Source organism: Phoenix dactylifera, chromosome 1, assembly GCF_051530095.1.
Source record: "Phoenix dactylifera cultivar Ajwa chromosome 1, Ajwa_hap1_PhDact_Kaust_v1.1, whole genome shotgun sequence".
NCBI lineage: Eukaryota > Viridiplantae > Streptophyta > Magnoliopsida > Arecales > Arecaceae > Phoenix > Phoenix dactylifera.
This window is the reverse complement of record NC_143190.1, coordinates 545,113-564,941: the sequence shown is the minus strand read 5'-3', so window position 1 is coordinate 564,941 and position 19,829 is coordinate 545,113. Positions and strand designations below refer to the sequence as shown.

General features: G+C 39.1%; 1 protein-coding gene across 1 annotated transcript; it reads left to right on the top strand.

Moving 5' to 3' along the window:
* Positions 1–3,835: 3,835 nt before the first annotated feature.
* On the top strand, positions 3,836–11,644 carry LOC103723040 (uncharacterized). Its single transcript, XM_026799950.4, has 3 exons — positions 3,836–4,797; positions 4,928–4,979; positions 11,208–11,644. The coding sequence occupies exons 1-3, from the start codon at positions 4,490–4,492 to the stop codon at positions 11,208–11,210; spliced, it is 363 nt and encodes a 120-aa protein (XP_026655751.1). The 5' UTR covers positions 3,836–4,489; the 3' UTR covers positions 11,211–11,644.
* Positions 11,645–19,829: the final 8,185 nt, after the last annotated feature.

The window sequence follows — 19,829 nt, the reverse complement described above, 5'->3', positions numbered from 1 at the left end:
TTATTAAGATTCAAGACCACATCTCCTAAGTTTGGTACTAGAACCCTCCATTCCATCTCGAGGTACATTTCATCGAGCTCCTTTAGAATCCTTGCAAATAGTTATAGACATGTAGCATGGATCCAGAATCCGTAATCCAAGAGTAAGGAGGTCTGATTAAGTTATTCACTAAAATAAACAGCTCTTGAACACCAAAAATAATAGCTAACTGAATCAGGATTTTCAATTCAACAGTATGGCTCTATTAAAATCCAGTACTATCCCTTCAATATACCAAATCAATGATAGAACCTATTGAGTTCTCCATCCTATGTTTTACCCACTCTCGTGTGTGCATTGCGGGCGGGACCAATTTAATGGAGCAGATAGCAACTATCCTTCCATCCTGTGGTGAATACTGATATTGTAAATATTAGTATCAACACCATCATTTTCAAGTTAGGATGCTCAACCTTTTGTGTTGGTGCTAATAGAATACAAGTCCTGATACTATAGGGCTACCGTTACACTCAGAAGTGGCCCAATGTATTTAGGGACCTAAGACCATTTTATCTTTGAGGCCTTCTCTGCAGTGGGCCAGTCTAAGACGAACTCATAGTGAGGCCTTTTTTTCTTTCCGTTTTGTTCCTGCGGTGGGCCTTCTTTGGGCCGAGGCCTTAGGCGACCGCCTCAGTCGCCTAAGGGTTGGGCCGGCCCTGAATTTGCACTCATCAGTCAAGTGTGACCAACTGTCTTAGTTAGGAGTCAAAAGCATATGATAAATTCTATGTGAGCATGTACTTACATTCAATATGCTCATTTCCAATTTATGCACCACTATGAATGTACTAACAAAAGTACATATGGTCTCTAAATGGGCATATGGCTATCTAGCACCTTATGGAGTCGACAGTGAGGGCCATGGTGACTTAATATATAAGCCCCCATACACACATAACATTTAGGTATTGTTTGAGGCAACAACAGGCTTCGCCCTTTTAGTAATTGGTGTGTGTGTGTATCAATACATATACCAATATATATAATATCAAGCATGCAATGCATTTGTAGTAGGAAACAAACATATCTAGTATTTAAATAAATCAAACAGCATGTTCCAGTCCCTATGAATACGATGGCATCAGAAATTTATATCAAATCCATTTTGGTGTGCAGCCTAAATCCTTGCATTATGTGGCTTCACCCTTGAGCTACCGCTCTTCCGATGAGCCTCCACGAGATGTTATTTGTAATGATAAATGCATAAAAATGGTGGCCACTAGGCTGCAAAACAAGTCTTTAAGTTACATAATAACCATATTAATATACTAGTTGTATACAAAATATTATTCTAGGTCCTTGGTATAATTATTTTAATCAACCATAACCGCCATTACATAACCATAAAATCATATTATAAATTGAAACATAGGATCCACCATCTCACAGGGTTTAAACACAGCTTGCTCAATGTTTACAGAGAATCTCATGCACGTCATACAAAACAAGTGCCCACAATTGATACTAAAAAATTATTCAAAAAAATATCATGAATAGGGTATTGTGGAATCAAGACCCTTCCACTAAATCTAGGTTTTCATCCAAGCAAATAATCATATTAATTACTTAGAGAATTCTTATGCATGAATATTAATCAATAAGGCTGCATAATCTAGGAAATCGGTGGCCATAATGGATAAATCTAGGCGACAAGGCGTGATGGCCACAAATCATAACGGATAAATGTATGTTGGAAATGATTTAAAGGAAAGAACAGGGGTCTGGAGGAGACACAAATGGGGTTCTACCCTTTCTACTGACAAAGCAATTCGATTAGGGAAGCGGCTCCAAGACTTCTCTTGGGGTCATCAACCACCCAACTGTTTTGATATGCAATTATATCTTTCTCGCTTATGTGGAGGCTGGTTGTGGGAGAATCATGCAGCTATTATCCAACCATCAAGATGGTGCATATATAAATCATAATGAAACACATTCTGTGCATCCATTAAACAATGCTTTAATTAATTTAATTGCATGCACTAGCTGAATGAGAAGTGTGCAATGAATTAGACACCATAGCATGTGCAAAATCCATGGGTGACGAGAATGTCCATGGCTACTGCATTAAATTATTTCATATTGCCTTGAGAATAATATCTCTTGGGTAATATATCTCATTACTATAGGTTCATTGACAAGGTCGAGGTCGTGCATCAGTGAAATTTCAAATTGGGTGCATCATGCATGCAAGGTATAGAATGCCCTTGCACTTATTCGGTGCACAGTTTTGCTGAGCTTCTAGTGAGAAGATGAGTGGGGGTGTTTGCAATGCTAAATAAGTGTAATACAACTGATAGAAGGCATGCCCTATAATCATGTAATATGAAATGTTGACAAGGTGTGCACTGAAAGATTCATGTGGATAAAAGGTGTGCACTTCGCTAGCAGAAAAAGTGCATTAGCATACACGAATCCTAAAACAAATGGTAGCTTGGAGAAGTGAGGGTGGGGGATGAAGATTAGGCGCCGCTAGATAGCCACAATGGCGATCTCCATCTCAGTCGTCCTGAGGTTGCAACATGGATGGGGCTAGGGTGGCGAGGCATTCTTTTTAGAATTCCTAGGTTGGTGTGAGATATTAGCATATCTCTCTTGCAAATTGAGATGCGTCTTCTTTTAAGGTCGATCAATTATATCCTTAACTCGGCACATTATGGGCTAGAACCTTGCCTCCAGATGATTACCGTATATGCCCTTACGTACTTTAGTGCCTTAGCATTGAAATGGTTGATGAATTATCGAAGCAACTCATCTTTCTTCTCCTCGATTATCATCAAATTCACTGAGGACTTTTTGCACCTCACCCTACTAATGAAATGACTAACAAACTGTCGACTGCATTATTTGCTCTTTTGTAGACATGAAAAATCTCAATAGAACGCAATGCACGCATCATTCGCCAACGATCATGTAGAAGAGGATGAAAACTAATTTCATCAGGAGGTAAATTTGAAAGCTATCTAATAACTATCATGTAATCTTCCTCTAAACAAATGAGTTGCTCTCAGTGCGTGCCTGAGTTGCATAATTTGGTTCTTTCTATGCGACACGTAGTTCCGCTATTATAATATTTGTATCAAAATTCTGATATCATTGCAGCACCGCTAACACTTCTAACAGTAAAATCCGCTTCACCGAAAGCACCACTATTATATATACTATCATCAAAGTTAATTTTGAGAGAATAGAGAGATAGCAGCGCCTAACAAAATAAAATATATATAAGGAACCAAAACTATTGTGGAAGACAGGGACTATGTAGTGATTTATGACATGGAAGGGATTCACAAGGAGATTTCAGCACAAAAGGCCACCACACTGATTTGACGCTTGAACGCATCTAACTTGCAGCCCTACCTAACTCAGGTCTCCTCCTCGCGGACTCCTGAGAGACCTGTCAGTTTGAAACGGGAGAGGACACAACAGGTCGTCACCGGACTTGGACAAGTTCCCAACTTTCTTATCCAAGTACTTAATAAAAAAATTACATGACGTTGTCGCAAAAAATAAAATGGGATGGTGCTTTGGTCCTCTGACTCTCTCTTTTTTTTTTTTTTTTTTTTTTGCATTACGCGAATCACATTTATTGTAGCATACGCGAATCAGAATATACAATGTTCCAAAAAATCCTCTTGACTTCTTTGTTGGAAAGATAACCATATCATGAGTTGTGGGTATATGTTCTGGTTCTTCGCGCGATGTCTATAAAATCTAGGGGGGATTTGGGCATTTCCTTCCACTTTGTGAGATTGGCGGCAAGGTAAGAAAGTTCCTGTCTTTATTGTTACCAAAAAAAAAAAGGATATTCCAGTCTTTATTATTGCCGGATTCCTTTTTCTCCCCTTATCCTTTTATTTAAAAACCTTCCTTTTTTCCTTCCACCTTGTCTCCTTGTTGTTCGATATTGGGTGGCTCAAAGCTGTCCCGTTGATGCAAGACTACAGTCTTTTTAGTTTTTTCTGCGGAATTTTGGAATTCTGGGTTCGCTTTTCTGAATCAAAAATTGGGTTCTTCTTTCAGTTCATCCATGGGATTTTGCGTGGCGAAAATCTAATCTTTTTTGTCTTTTTCGGGAAATTCGGAGCTCTAGTTTTTTTGTCTAGAGGAAAGATCGCCCCTTTTTGCTCATCTCAACCGGTATCCTGTTTTTCCGAATTTTGGCTTGTGGATTTCGTTTTCTGATGGAAAGCTTGCTCCTTTCGGTGAATGCACTGGGTTTCACCTACTTCTGATAAGCTTTTTTTCCCATCCCTCCCCTCAGCTCTTTCGGGGTGTTTCCATTGAGGGGTTGATGAGAGTCTTCATCAGAGGTGGAAAGGGTTGAATCCAGGAAATTTTCTTCTTTCTATTTCGAGGGGGGAGGAGATTCTTTCTTATATGTCGCTTTTTTCTGGGTAATGACGTGGAATTTTAGTGACCGTGATCTGTTAATCCTCGGGAAATTTTGATGAGGGTTTCCTCCTGCAACTGCCACTGCCCGTTGATGTGCTGCTCCAAGCCCTCGCTGCCTCGCCATTGCCCGCCGCATGCTTCCTCGGTCCCCGCTCCGGTTTCTGTGGTTTCGGAGGAGAAGCCATCCGATGAGAAGGATGCGGATGAGCAGGCTGCAGTGGATGAGGGTAAGGTTGAGGTCTTTCTGAAGAGCAGTCTAAAGAAGCCAGAGAGCTCTGATTTGAAAGAAGATGAAAAGGGGAATGTGAAGTGGATGGATCTCTTGGGGAAAGAACTTGTCGAGATTAAGGAATTCGAACCCAGGTATATTTCTCTCCCTCTTACCATTCTTTTAGCAGATCTTTGATTGCAATGCTGATTGTTTGTTTGCTGTCGTTTTTTAGATTTCTTTTAGTCTGGGTTTGTTCTTCATTTTTTTTTTCTTTTAATGTAGAGTAAATAATTACTCTTTACCATCTTTGCTGGTGCACATTGATTTTATGTTGGTAAGCCACGTTTCCCCCTTCCCCTTTTTTTCTTTAATTTTTATATTATATCAGCACATTAATATAAGCAGAGAGGAGGGTGCTTGATAAAAAAAAAATTCTGATAACCTTTGGAGTTCAGTAATAACCTTTGGAGTTCAGTATGTTGGCATGTTCTAGATATGGTTCTGTATGTTATGCGTTGCCAGCTTTCCATTAACAAAATGCTCAGACAAATTGAAGTTACTCCTTTGTCACTTTTCTTCAGGTACACTACTCAAATCGTTGTGAAGGAGACAGTCTAGGTTGTTCTATTACTTAGTATGTTCTTTTAGTATGTAATAGACCTTTTATGTCTATATGAATAACATACTCCAGACACTAAAAATTAGTTGATTTCTAAAAGAACAACTAAGTAATAGATTAACAAGTTACAGCAGAATGAATCCCAATAAGATATGGACTGACCTGACACCAATTTGGCTGACCAAAAACTCCAAAAATCCCTAGAAAAGTAACCCAAAAAATTAATAAGAAAATTGTATCTAAAAAGGCCTAAGTCTTGAAATAAATACAATCATCTTGAGTGCTTGAATTCTGATTGCATCACAAAATAATGGATAAGCATTTTGAGATGGTAAGTGTGTTTACAATTGGACTATTGGAGATCTAATAGACCATGTTCAGGAGAGTTGTTTGAATCTATGTTAAATGGTTTCTAAAGAGGAGGGTAAGACATAAGTGAACACTTCTGCATTGTTGATAAAAAAACAAGTAGAATTAACCAAATTAGAATAAGTGAATAATTATAGACATATTAGTTTAACAGAAACATTATAATTTGACAATCTAAGTTAAAATTATGTAACATTTTTGGATATTTGTGTGGCAGACTCACTTAGAAACGGGTAAAAACATGTCTCTCCCTTCCATTTTGAATACGCTTTTTCGGAGTAAATGCACCTACATATTTTTACTCTTTAATTCAAGAGTATGAAAGATCAGAGAAATACATAAATGTTTCAAAGGAGAATATATTAATGGATGTACTTCAAGAACCATAATTGACAAAATCATCTACACATTTAGTCCTTATATGTTTTATTTATGGCAGAAAGCATGGATGGCAGAACCCTCTCGAACCGTGTGGTTCGGAGCATACCGAGCCGTACTATCGGTGGATTGGGACGGTTCTGACAAGCAAAATGAGAACCGGCGATGGAGGGGGTGAGGGAGAAGGAAAAAGAGCAAAAGAGAGAGAGGGGGGAGGGAGGGGGAGAGAGAGGGAGAAGGAGGGGGAGAGAGAGAGTGGGGGCTTGGAAGCCCTCCTCTCCCCCTCGAGTCGTCCTCGCATCAGCGGAGCCCTATTTCGTTCAAAACAGGGATCGACCCCCTTTTTTTTTGTTTTTTTTTTGTTTCTTTAAGTGAAGTCGATACATGGTTTGCTGACTTTACTTAAAGAAGCAAAAAAATAAAAAAAAAAGGGGCTCGACCGATGTGCGGATGACCGGAGGAGGAGAGGAGGGCTTTTGAGCTCCCTCCCTCCCCTCCTGGCATCTCCCTCCCTCCCTCCCTCCCTCCCTCCCCTCTCTTTTTCCATGTCTTTCCTTCTCCCTCTCTCCTCTGGTTTTCCTTTCTCATTATGCACCAGGATGGGACGACCTGGTACCTTATCGTATTGTACTGTTGGCCTACTAGCACGAGTGCTGGTTCTGGTACTGTTGACCTTGGTAGAAAGGGTTTTCCACTTATTTTCAAGATCATAACTTATCTAATTATCTAACCCAGGGTTATGGAAGCAAACAAGACATAAACCTTATATTTTTGAAAAAATATAAGCTATGAATAGATCAAATGAAACTATTTCACTAGATATAGCTCAATTAATATATAGTTATCACATAAAATCAAGTACAAATATATAATCTTGGATACAACAGTGCATTTCAGAAAAAAAACTAAATTCTAAAACTATGAATAAGGCATTAGTTAATGTAAACTTAAAAGAATATGAATTTACAATCGATAGGAACTACAAACATATGAAATTTTGTTCACCAGTATATGAATGATTACTAAACAGAACCCACATCATATGTCTAAAAAATGTCCCCACAAACATTAAAATAATTTAGAGATTTAATACTAGAAATGGAGAAATTGGGTTTACAAGAGATGCAACCAGGACCAATTTGTTCTTGCACAGACTCACGTTCTCTGCATGACAACAAGCATTTTCAAGGCTTTGACTATTCACAGGCTAACTAATGTGATCCAAATAATCAAGGAGAATTATAGGCAATAAAGAAGTTTGAGAAAGTGAGAGAAGAATGGTAACAAAGTCAGGGCTGGGTTGTCCTGAGGTTGTGAGAAAAAGATGTTTCAAATACATAGATTCCACATGCTTTACTTGTATCTTTTTGTTTCTTCGAAAAAAGGCTTAAGGAAAGTCTATCGTTTAATATGACATAGTCTTTTAAAGAGCTAGAGTCTGGATGTTAACCAGCTTTGGTGGTTTATTAGATGAAAGCCACATCCTAACATGGCTATAAGATTGTGCATTGCTAGGAAGTAGTGGGAGAGTGGGAGCATGTGACTTTTTAGTCTTAAGTTGTTAGGAATTGGGGAGTTTAGTCAGCTAGCGGTATATATGGTCAGGATTCTTCTTTTTCCTTTTTACTTTTTTTTCTTGGTTCTAGGGATTTGTTGTTTGGGGGGGGGGGGGGGGGAGCAACCTAATATTCAAAGAATATTATCAAAATTAGGATCTGTTTGGTTATTCCTATATGATTGGGCTGAAAATCCTGTAAAATTCATGGATTGGGTTGTCTATTTAAGCATGACCCCATATCAACCAAACTCCACCCAGCCCAAATCCTATGATAATAAAGAAAAGACCTATGGAGGTCTTTTTTTTTTTCCTTCCTGCAGCCCAAAAGCTAGGATCTATACTAGGTTGGATAGGTTCCTAAAAAATGCAAGCTGGAAGGGTGAACATGCCCGATTTCCTACAGAATTTTTAGCCCTATCCTGTTGGAATATCCAAACAGACCCTTGGTGGACTATTGGCTTGCAGTGGCTATATTATAGGTCTATCTCTATTTGAGTAGGCATGGCCTAAGCAAACACCTATAACAGCAGCACTTTTCTTTATGGAATAAGTTTTGACCAAGCTGAGCAGTTATAAGTAATGAGGTAAACATCCTATAATTATTTAGCAATCCTATTTATTTATTTAGCAATCACGTACATAGGATTGATTGCTAAATAACAATAAGATGCTAACTAATTTTGAAAATTCATTTACATACCACTGCTAGCTGTTTTTTATAAAGCATGTCCAATTGCTCAATAACTTGGCATTCCACAGTTATTTAACAAACATATACAAAAGATGCCAACTTATTTCTTATAAAACAAACTTATAAATTTGAAACCCAGTTTTAAATAACTTACACAGCTCACTTTGATGAGGTATTTAATCACAAATTGATGAATAGACTTATGCTACTTTCTAGATAAATAACTTTTGAGACATGTATAATATTAGCATATTCTGTAACCAATTGTAATTTTATAAAACAATTTTGTTTGTAGAGGGGGGAAAGCCAGGGACCAGGTTACCCCATTAAACTAATTGTTCCATAATTGAGTATGTGCTTAAAGCACCAAACATTGTGCCTTTTCTTTGTTCAGGCATCTATGTAGATATACCATATGGACCACATTCCCGCTGAGTTTAGAATGAAATGGTGACTATGATAACACTAGCAGCACATGAATGGATTCTCTAGTTAAAACACTAGCACAGATGAATGGATTTTTAATTATATCTTCTTGTCAAATTTCAACTACCATGTATCATGTAGTATGCCCTGGCCAGGTAGTATGAAACAATATCATAGTTCTCATACTAATGATATGATTATGTCTAAAGAATAAAAAATTCATGACAGTGTTCTATTCTTCCGCATGAGAAAAATCCAGGCACCAGTCACACATACCATATAGACTACATTTTTCTATGAAATATTATTTATCTGCGGCAGGCCAAAAGTTAACTGCCAGAAGACTAGCCGCTATGAATGTATCATTTGTTTATGTCCTCATAAACAAGTATCATGTATCAAGTATCATGCCTCATTTATCTGGAATATTATATGCATATTATACCAGTACTTGGCATAAATCAACATATAGGATGATATGCAGCTCTACCAAAGAATGCTTGAAAAATGCATAATACTTGCAGAAAATAATGCCATGCATGGTAATCAGTGGATATCTTTTCTAGTTTTAGCAATGTAGAAAAGTAGTGGCAACTTAACACCTGTATGCATAAGATGCCTGCTTGAGACACGTGAATGCATATGTACATGCATGTGCTCTTGTATAACATTGCATCATCTATGTATGTGTGCAGACATTGCTACTTGTTTTTTTGGGTCAATTTCATATTCTTTTGCTGGAGGTTGCAGATAGAATCCATGTGACATGCTGAATGGGGAACGCTTTAACTACACAGTAAATTTAGAAGCCTGCTTAAACACATGCAAAAATAATAGCAATATTTTGCATAAACCGTCCATAAGTTTATAAAAATTCTCAGAGGGAACCATAGGAACAGAGTGCCATAAGAGTCTGAAAGCAGGTACTTGTCACTCTAATAACCACTGCCCAGAATGGTGTCTTCATGTGCGAAGACATATGGAACAAGTCTCATTTTAAAATGTGTCTTCTTAGACATAAATAGTGGTCATCTGATATTGCGTTTTTTGTTTCCATTAACACAATCTATTAAAGAATTTCATGTAGATCCCATATGGCATAAATCAGTTTGAGTGTTCGTGTGAATAAATCTTCTACTTTCTTGTTAGGAATCTCTTTTGGGCTGAAGAACAACGTAGCAAGCTCAAATACATTTTAGGACATTGAACTTCACAAACATTTATCAGGCAAGAACAAACTTAGCAAAGGAAGTGAAGCTTCAAATGATCTGTAAAAGTTGCTGTTGCTTTCCAGAATAAACGTACCTTTATTGTTACATCAATTCAGAACCAAATACTCTGGTCTATTTGGGATGTTATTTTATTGAACTAAATTTAATTAGGAGATATAGGTAGGGGGATAGTTTAGGAATCTTAGCTTTTCCATAGAGTTTATTGAAGGATTAGGAATATAAATAAGTTTACGGTAAAGTAGAGGTCATGTGTTTTTCCTTAGAATTACTGAATACTCCAAGAATTCCTACATAGGATAGATCTTCCATAAGGTTAAAGTTGTTAGGCCCTGAAAAGTTCAACTGTTTTTGCCAAAGCCTTGTTCATGGAGAGGATGATTCAGGGCTAGCCACAAAAAATAATTGAATAGAAAAAAACTTCAAGCATATGTTATTTGGTTTAGCATATTGTTGCACATCACTATTTATTTTGTCATCAAAATTTCAAGTTGAAACCTCTGTTAATGATAGATTGTATAATATGGTTGAAGCTTCATGTCTTCTGTACCAACTTCATTCAGCAGGTTGATCAGAAATTTTAAGTTCATACGAGATTGCGGCAAAATGAGTGACCTGGTTTGTATGACCTGATAAAATTTTGGAATTTAGGACTAGTATGCCATCTGATGGCTGCTGTTTCACAACCTTCATTTAGATTGCACTACTACATTGATGATGTTGGCCTTGCCTTAAAATGTCCCAAATGCCTCCGCTCAACATGTTCTCATGTTCATTGATGTAGAACTTGTTACCTTCTAGTAAGGCTTTAAAAATTGGATGATGATATATTGTGTGTTTCCCCAAAATTAGATGGAGTGTAGGTGTATTGCCATTATATTTCATGGTGAAAAGAAAAGACGAAGATAATTTTATATCCAGACAGTACTCTACTGTAGTTTCTCAAGGAGGTATTATTTAGTGCACCTCCATAGTGACTGAAATCCTATTACTTGGCTCAGCAATCCACTGAATTTGCCTGGTTTTGTTTATATCATTCTTCTGGGATGAAAAATAAATATTGATTGGTTGCTGGTGTCAAACCTCCTTTTTAGTTTTTCAGCTGTGAGTATTGTCATTTTTTAGGAAAGTGCACTACAGTTTATTTCACAAATGAACCTTGAACTCATCTAAACATTCTTGTTGATCTAATAATTGATGTTTATGAGCTTTAAAAAAAATTAAATTCTTATCTTAAAGATAGAACCTTATTTCTTTGGATGATTTTTTACGAGTTATCATTTGATATTCAGTGAATCAGGGGAAGAGGACAGTGCTGATGGCATACCAGCTTGTGTGTGTGTTATTCAATGAGCCCATGATTTGTGAATTATTTGTGGAAAAGGCCAAGCAGCCATTTCTAGTTCAGCTATTGGGAAAAGAGGCCTAAAAAGCTTTTCCTGATGTTTTAGTAAACTCTGTACAGCTCCACCAGGAACTTGTTAAGCTATCAAGCATCATGTGCATTTTGTGCTGTGAAATATGATGTCTATCTTCAAGTAAATACAACAGTTCATTCAAGCAGGTGATATTGACGCTTGGATATCCAGCTCTAGTTGGGATCGTATGAATTTCATTTGTGAGATATAGACTGTTTAGTTGGGACCTCTATCTGATGTTCGCATTAGTGATTCTTGTCCTGTTGGTTGATAGTGCCATAAGGTTTATTTAATTTTATAGCATTTTCTTATCCCTTTCTCATTGCTTTATCCAATTTAATACATGGAATCTTTGTCCAAACCATCTAATCTGATTAGCAGTTGCAGAATTCATAAGAGAAAGTCCACTCGTCGATCACTTATTCTACTGGTTCTGGGTAAATCATGATTCATAAGTTAATATTGCTTAGAATCAGCTGGTAACTAGAGATGCATTATTTATTAAGTTGGAAATGATTGGTAAGTAGGAACAGCTAATAAGCCAGTTTGTGGATTCGTTGAAGGATTTTTTTCTCATGTTCCCAGAGATATCTTTTTAAGCATATATGCTTAATTTAAGTAATTACATACAGTTTATCATTTTCCTATTGGGACAATCATGCTTGTGGTGAAAATGGTCATGTTGATCTGCTCTGATTTGTATTGTTGCTATCAAATATATGTAATTGTCATGGCTAAATCAGAATCGACCAATGAATAATCATCATGTGACTACTACATCTATACATCTATTCATTGCCATTAGACTTGTCATCTCTCTTCGTCTGCCAACAAGTTCTTTGGCATGCTCAGAGAGCCCTTGCTGCAATGGCAAACAAGGTGTGATTACATTAAAAAGAAAATAGAAGTAGATATTTAGGGTGCCTATGTTTCTTAATTAATGTATGTTTGGTTTATATTTATGTTTTCTCTACTAGCATTAACATATGCAATGTGAGTAATGAAATTGAAAATGAAAGAATAATTAATAGATGGTCATGGTTCTATTAACTAAACTTACTTAGATTAGATAAAGTGTTTTCTCTTTGTAGAAATTAGATGAAATGTTTAACAGATGGTTGTTATTAGAAGGAACAATCATATGCAATGATTTATCAATCTATTGGATATACACAAAGAAACATATCTTTCTTTATTAATTGTATAAAAAGACAAAAGGACTACATAGGGTGACAAAAAATTTGACCACAAATTTGAAAACAATATGTAGGTCATGATTTCCTTGAGAATGGATAGTTAGTATTCAATTGAGGGTTTTGCCTTCATATTATGGATAGTCTCATTCATCAAATATAACTTCTAACCCTCTTCAACTATTTAAGTCTGCTTCCCCCTTTCCTCCTCCTTTGACAGACACATAAGAAAAAAAGAAAAGAAAGCAAATAAAGAACAATATAGATATAGTGCCTAGTGATCACTTTTCTATCCTACTGTAGCTGATTTGAAATAATTAGCCACCACTTATTTTAAGTGAAGTTGGTTTTTACAATATCTAGTATTTTGCTATATATTGTGTTTAGTAGGGTTTGAACTAGATCATGATTGACCCTTAATACCAATCTACATTAATCAATTCCTAAAAGCTAGCATGATGTAATGAATCATTATATTTGTAGATACACTCTCTCACTAACAGTATTTAGGCACCTCCACTTGTCTAGATCACATGAAGATTTTATATCCTTTTCTCTAATTTAGAATTAATTGTTGTAGTTTGATTGAAAAGTAATGAATTAGCCTGTTCTAGAAAAGCCAAATAATCCAATTGCAGTCTCATTGAAACAATCAACCATTTTCGCGTAAAACTATCATGTATAACTTGAATAGATGATACAACCATTCATGTCATTCAACTAATTGCCCAGTAGTACAGTTTGTGCTATAAATCCATGCCTTCTCAATGGCTAGCTAATTTTCACATGACATTATAGTCTAAACTAGCCAAAATTACATTCAAAAAAATGGAGATATGCTTTCCTTTTATTCTTGAATATTTCTAGCTATGCCTAACAACACTTGAAATGGGAATTCAATGATGGCCATGACTTCAAATCTAGGATAAGAAAACATGCAACAAATAGGCAAATTTTCACACTATGATGGTTAATAATGTATAATGGTGATGTGAGACTCATGAAAAAGTATGTACTACCATTTTTTTCCCTTGTAGGGAAAGCTCTCGAAGTGCCTTTTCAATGGACCGGTTTACCTTAGGTGCTATAATTAGCTGAAGATTATTTCAAGGCTTATACTATTGCCCTTGTCAAATGGACAACTACAATTTTTTAACCATTTAATCAATTTAGTTGAAATAAATAAAAATTAATAAATGATTTGCTAACATGGTTTATCATGTTTATTAATATATCTTTTCTTAATGCAAATGTATTCTTCACATGCTTAGCTCATGTTCATATCCCTCTAGAGATTTTTTTTTTTTTCAAGAGAAATAAAAGATTCTAGACCATATGTCCTATTTGCTTTTCGTTCTTAAGGTTCCATTATCCCCCATACTGCCTAGGTAGACCTTGAATGACATGGTGGAAATAGAGAAATTATCGGTTGGACTAAGTCCATCAGCTTAGACGGATTACTCTGGCTACAAACCAACATACATACAAAGAAAAAAGGAAAGAGAAAAAACGAAGCAATTCAGGCATGCATGTTAGTTTATGGTTGGACTAGTCCATCGTTAAGCTGGTGGATCTGGTCCAATCAATAAACATTCGTGCCCAAGGCAATGCGTTTTGTTTTTGAGTTGCCGATTACCGATGGAGAGGAGGCTATGCACATAGAATAGCCAGACGCCCAGTCATTCCGAAGAACACTTGCCCCCCCCCCCCACCTCCCCCGTCTTACCGCGGCTGCTGGCACGAAGTTAGCCGGGGCTTCTTCCTCGAGAGTTGATGGTTGACCGCCGCCCCCCTTGTCCTGTCCTGGGGGCTCTCCAGCCGGGGAGGGCCAGCAGCAGAGCAGTTCTTCGGGTCCGGGGTGTAAAACGGGGTTCGGGAGTGCCCCCTGAAACTTGTTGCTTCTCCTCAGTTTCTCCTCAGTTTTAGAGAGAAAGAGCTAGGAGTTACCCAGGCGGCTGAGCCATCTAAGCATGAGCAATATAAGCGGATGTTGCTTCCACATGAAGAAGGTTCTTTCTGATCAATCAAAGTGCTAGCCGCCTCTCTAAGTCCTGGTTGCTGCATCTCTTTTGGAGAGACAGTTGAGTTTCCGGGTGACTTACATTTATTTATATGACATGAGACAAATTTAAACCTAACAGGCTCTCTTATAAAACTTTTAGTAGAGCACCTGCCATCTATGTTGTTCATGCTGAATGACGTCACCAGCCTCTGTCATCATCATTTTCTCCCACACCTTTTTTTTTCTGGAGTTGGAGCAAATGATACTACACTTGCACAATCACACTTATGTTATTGGATCCCTCTTTACCTCTAGCTCTAGAGTCCGTGGTCTTCTTTTTGATTCCTTCGGTGGTTCTCTTTCTTCTGGCTGAAAATATGAGTGCTCTCTGCTGAATTAGACGGCATCCATTTTACGCACCCCAATCATTTTTAATAATTTTAGGGGTTTTGTTTGTTGTAGTAAAGTGCTTCTTGAAATGTGTAGAGTAATTTTTTAAATTTCTCCCTACCATCCACCAAGGATGTGCAGGGGTTGAATCGGATTAGTTTGGAGCTAAATCCAAAACTGAAACCGAACTTATCATCTACAAAAATAGTTTGAAATCAATCCTAAAATTTCTGTTCGGTTCCACTGAAGGACCAAGGCGAATATGACTGCTAGTTTTACCTTGATGAATAATAAGATGAAGGGATGTCCCATACATTTAAAGTAGAAGATCGTTCAACTTATCGAGATCATCTTCTAATTGGCGATGCCTTCAACACAAACATCAGAAATCTCTATTGCAAAGCTATCTTCCATGTTTGGATACGAAGATCCACCATCTAGCAAGGAGGATGAGTATCCTATAGGTACTCAAAATTCCTCTCTTCGGCTCTTCAAAGTTGAAGCTGGAATTGAGATCCTTGTATACGATGCGACCATCGATGCAGAAAAGCGCTAAATGACTAGCTAAACCACTTAGAGACCTACTTTATTATTTAAGGATATATTAGAGTCCAAAAGGTAAATTTTGCCCCCTCAAACTTTCTAACCATGTTTTTTTTAGTAAAATTCATACATAAGGAACAGCAATATCTATAATCTGACTTAGAACAAAATTAAGGGTTTAATTAAGAAGCAATTATATCTAATCAGTCGCAAGAAGGATCGGTGGATCAAGTGGCAGTATTTGCAGTCGAAGTATAATCAATCTATCCAAAATTACACCACCAAGTTCCACAAGCAAGCTATCTCACTCGAAATCTTCATCAATGGTCATGCAATCTTCATGAAGTACGTTGGAGGTCTTCAAGAGAATATCAAAAATGAGCTAAAACTCTTCAAAGTTGAAGATATCAATGAAGCTAGTGTGAAGGCAATGGGGATTGAGAAGAAGAATCAATCTAGAAAAGGCAAGAAGGGTGGCAAGTTCAAGAAAAATGGCAAAAAACTAGGTTAGAAAGGGGAGCAAAGCAGGAAGCACGTTAACATGACTCAAGAACATTATTGCAACCATTGTAATATTTGTGGACGCACCAAGAAGTGTTGGAAGTTTCATCTCGAGTTGCAGCCAAAAAGAAAGAATTGAAAGGATGAGAATTATAAGAAGAAAGGGAGGCAGTCCTCAATGTTATAGAGGTTGAGGAGCTACCTAAGCTTGAGCAAGTAGACTTAAAACTGAGCTTGATGGCAAGAAAATCAGAGACTATAGTTGAGGTAGATCTAGAGGTGCGAGAGGAGATCTTTTACTTAAATATCTGGATGACATTGATATCATCGAAGCTATTGTAGATTCTAGAAGCCAAAAGAATTTCATCTCTGAAAATTTAGTTTTGAAACTAGGGTTGCAAACCAAGGCTCATCCATGTTCTTACCCTCTTCGTTGGATTCAAAAAGATATCAAGTTGAAGATCACCAAGCAGTGTACTTTCAAATTCACCATAACTGAGAGATAAATTAATGAGATGACATACGAAGTAGTACTTTTAGATGTCTGTATATCATCCTTGGGAGCCCGTACCTTTGGGATTAAGATGCAGTCTTCTACAGGCGAAAGAGGAAGTATTGTCTTAAAAAGAATGGAAAGGAATTTATGATCAATGCCTCCAAAATATAAGAAAATATAGATCTTGCAATCGCAGCCTAGGCAAACGACTTGTTATTGTCTGCAACAAGTGTGCAATGATAATACAAGAAGCCAATACCACTCATGTGAGACTACACTCTCAGTCTTTGGTTCCATCGATTGATCAACTAAGATCAAGATCGAGGGAAAGTTAATGTCATCATCTTTAATGAGAAAAGGTGGAAAGAAGAGTCCTGACCACAAAGTCCAGGTGCAGCAGTGGGACAAGTTGTTTGTTGAGATTCGGGAGCAGAGAAGAGAAAGGCCATAAGCATCTTTGAGCAAAACTAAGTGGTTTAGCCATAAGATAAGGAAGCAAGCATTTTTTCATCTTTAGTTCTAATTTAGCAGGAGATATATTTACAAAAATTCGGAGAGTTCTAATCTAGAAGGATCACTAGACTCCATGTGGACTATTTTCCACTACGAGTAGAGTCGGATAGGATCTAGGTGTGAGATCCACTATAAAGCCAAGTCGCGAATCTAGGGTGGCCTATCCGACGATGAGCAGGTGGAGCTTAGAGCCATGCTGACCAGACATCACTCCCTTGAAACAGTAGAAGGTCTTCTGGAGACAGAAGCCCCGCATTTAGTGGATTCGGAAAGGTGACTGGAACACAAGGTTCCTCCATCAGTCAACTATCATCCAGAGGCAGAGGAACAAGGTTGGCAGAATCAAGGATAGCGGTGGTCAAGTGACTGAGGACTCCGATACCATTAGACAAATTTTGGAGCAGTTCTTCAGGTTGAGGTGGACTGATTCGGGGGTGTTTCAGGTTGGGGAGCAATCCCAGAGCTAGAGGCTCGAGTCTCCGAGGCTAAGAATTCGGAATTGTTCAGTCCGGTGTCGGCGGAGGAGGTTCATGATCCACTCTAGTCCTTAGCTGAGGACAAAGCCCCAGGCCTGGATGGCTTTTTCCTAGTGTTCTTCAGGAGGTATTGGCACATTATTGGGCAGGAGGTTTTGGCAGGATATAGCAATTTTTCCTGTCAACGACAATGCTGGAGGATTGGAAGAGAACTTTTATCACATTGATTCCAAAGAGGTAGGATCCTACGGAGCCCGATCACTTTCGGCCGATTAGTCTATTATTACCCTCTACAAGGTAGTGGCGAAGATTTTGATTCGGAGGATGAGGGAGATCTTGCCTATGTTAGTATGTCCGGAGCGGGGGCTTTCGTTGGGGGCCGATCTATTTTCGATAATGTGCTCATCACACAGGAGTTTATGTCTGACCTCCAACGAGCACTAGGATAGACGAGCCTGATGGGAGTCGTGTTAGATATGGAGAGAGTTTACGATAGGATGAGGTGGAATTTCGTGGCTCAGTCACTGGAGTGCTTCGGATTTCACACGCTGTGGATTAGGTGGATCTAAGGGTGCATTCACGCCTCGTCTTTTGCTCTTTTGATGAATGGATCCCCTTCACAGTTCTTCTTCTCATCAGTGGGGTTGAGACAGGGATGCCCCCTATCTCCGCTCTTGTTCATTATCTATGCAGACCACCTATCCCAAGCACTCCGGATGGCATCGGCCAGATAGGAGGCGAAGGCCTACAGTCCAGCACTGGGTATGACTCCAATTTCTGATCAGCTGCTATTTGCGGACGACTGCTTAATGTTGACTTGGGCAATGAGGGGAGCAGCCAAGCACTCCAGAGGGTGCTAGAGGAGTACTATGTGGTGTCAGGCCAGCGGGTCAACCGGGCCAAATCTGCCATATGTTTCAGCCCGAAGACCCAGGTTGAAGTGAAGACAGCTATTATGAAGATCTTGAAGATAGGGGAGAAGGAGGGCACTTTGAGATACCTTAGGGTCCCAATCACAGGTCAGCGTCTTCGCGAAGAAGAGTGCACAACTCTGGAGCAGAGCATCAGGAGGAGGATAGAGGGTTGGTAGGCGAGCACCTTGTTTATGATTGGCAGGATCATCCTAGTACGGTCAGTCTTGAGCTCAGTCCTTATATACCTGTTATCCAATACCTTGGTGCCTATTGCAGTACTACGGGATCTGGAGCGATCATTCAGGGACTTCATCTGGAGGAGGCACGAAAGCAGCAGGGGTGTCCACCTCTTGGCTTGGGATTCGATTTGCCAGCCGACTAGCTGTGGTGGTTTGGGGATCCATTCCCTGATTGAACGACGGGAGGTCATCGCTATGAGGATGACAGTTAGGTTTATTCTGGAACCCGTGAGCCTCTGGGGTGCCTTGATGAGAGTTAAGTATGAGGACTTGGTGGACCCCTCGGTCTTTCATGCAGGCCGACGTAGCTCTTTTTTATGGAGAGAGCGAGCGAGAGAGATGCTCTCGAGTTCCTTTGTTGGTTCCGGAGATCAGATGAGAAATTGGCGACGGACGAGCTGTGGATGCCTTGGAGGACTATTGGCTTACCGAACTACCGTTGAGCAGATGGCCTACTTTCATCGACCCCGACGAGCTAGAGGGATGCAGGGTCCATGATTTGTTTGTTTCTGGAAAGCAAGGATGGGATGTGGATCTTGTACGGGGGGCATTTGGTGAGTAATTGGCAAAGAGGGTGTTGGCAATATCAATCCCGATAGGTGAGGCGGAGGACAAGAGGGTGTGGGGCAGTACTGGTAGATTAGAGGTGCAGACTCAAGATCTTGTCAGGCTGGTTAGGAGGCTTGCAGCACGGCAGATCGAGGGAAGATGAATTTGGAGGTTGCATACTCACCATCGAGTGGCTCTGTTTGTCTGGAAGGTTGCCTGAGAATGTTTGCCCACTAGAAGGGTGTTATCTCGGTGGGGGGTGAACATCTTTGTGGGCTGCTGGGCCTATCAGGAGGCGGAGAAGACGATCTACCATACTCTCTTTGGGTGCCAGCGACCGTCTGGATCTAGAAGTGTGAGCCTGCCTCCGCTGGTCAGTATCGGGATGGTCATCGATGGAGGACTTCCTGACCTTCTTAGCAGAGTCATCTCAGCAACATGGACTTTTGGAGCAGGGGACTTGGGCAGCTTACTTGGCGTACCATTATTGGCTAGATAGGAACTCCCAAGTATTTGAGGATAGAGGAGCACCCCCGAGAGTGGTGGCGGATAGAGCCCTACTTCTTGCAATGGAGGTCCTTGGTACTACTGCATCATCGTCTTTTGGGTGGGCTAGAAAAATCTGGAGCTCCCACTACGCTCTAGTAGGGCCCAGGCTTATGCTTATATCTTAGGAGCCC

Coding starts and splice junctions, on each gene's coding strand:
- LOC103723040 (XM_026799950.4), top strand. CDS start 4,490: ATGAGGGTTTCCTCCTGCAACTGCCACTGCCCGTTGATGTGCTGCTCC. Junction 4,798..4,927: donor ATTAAGGAATTCGAACCCAG/GTATATTTCTCT, acceptor CTTTTAATGTAG/AGTAAATAATTACTCTTTAC.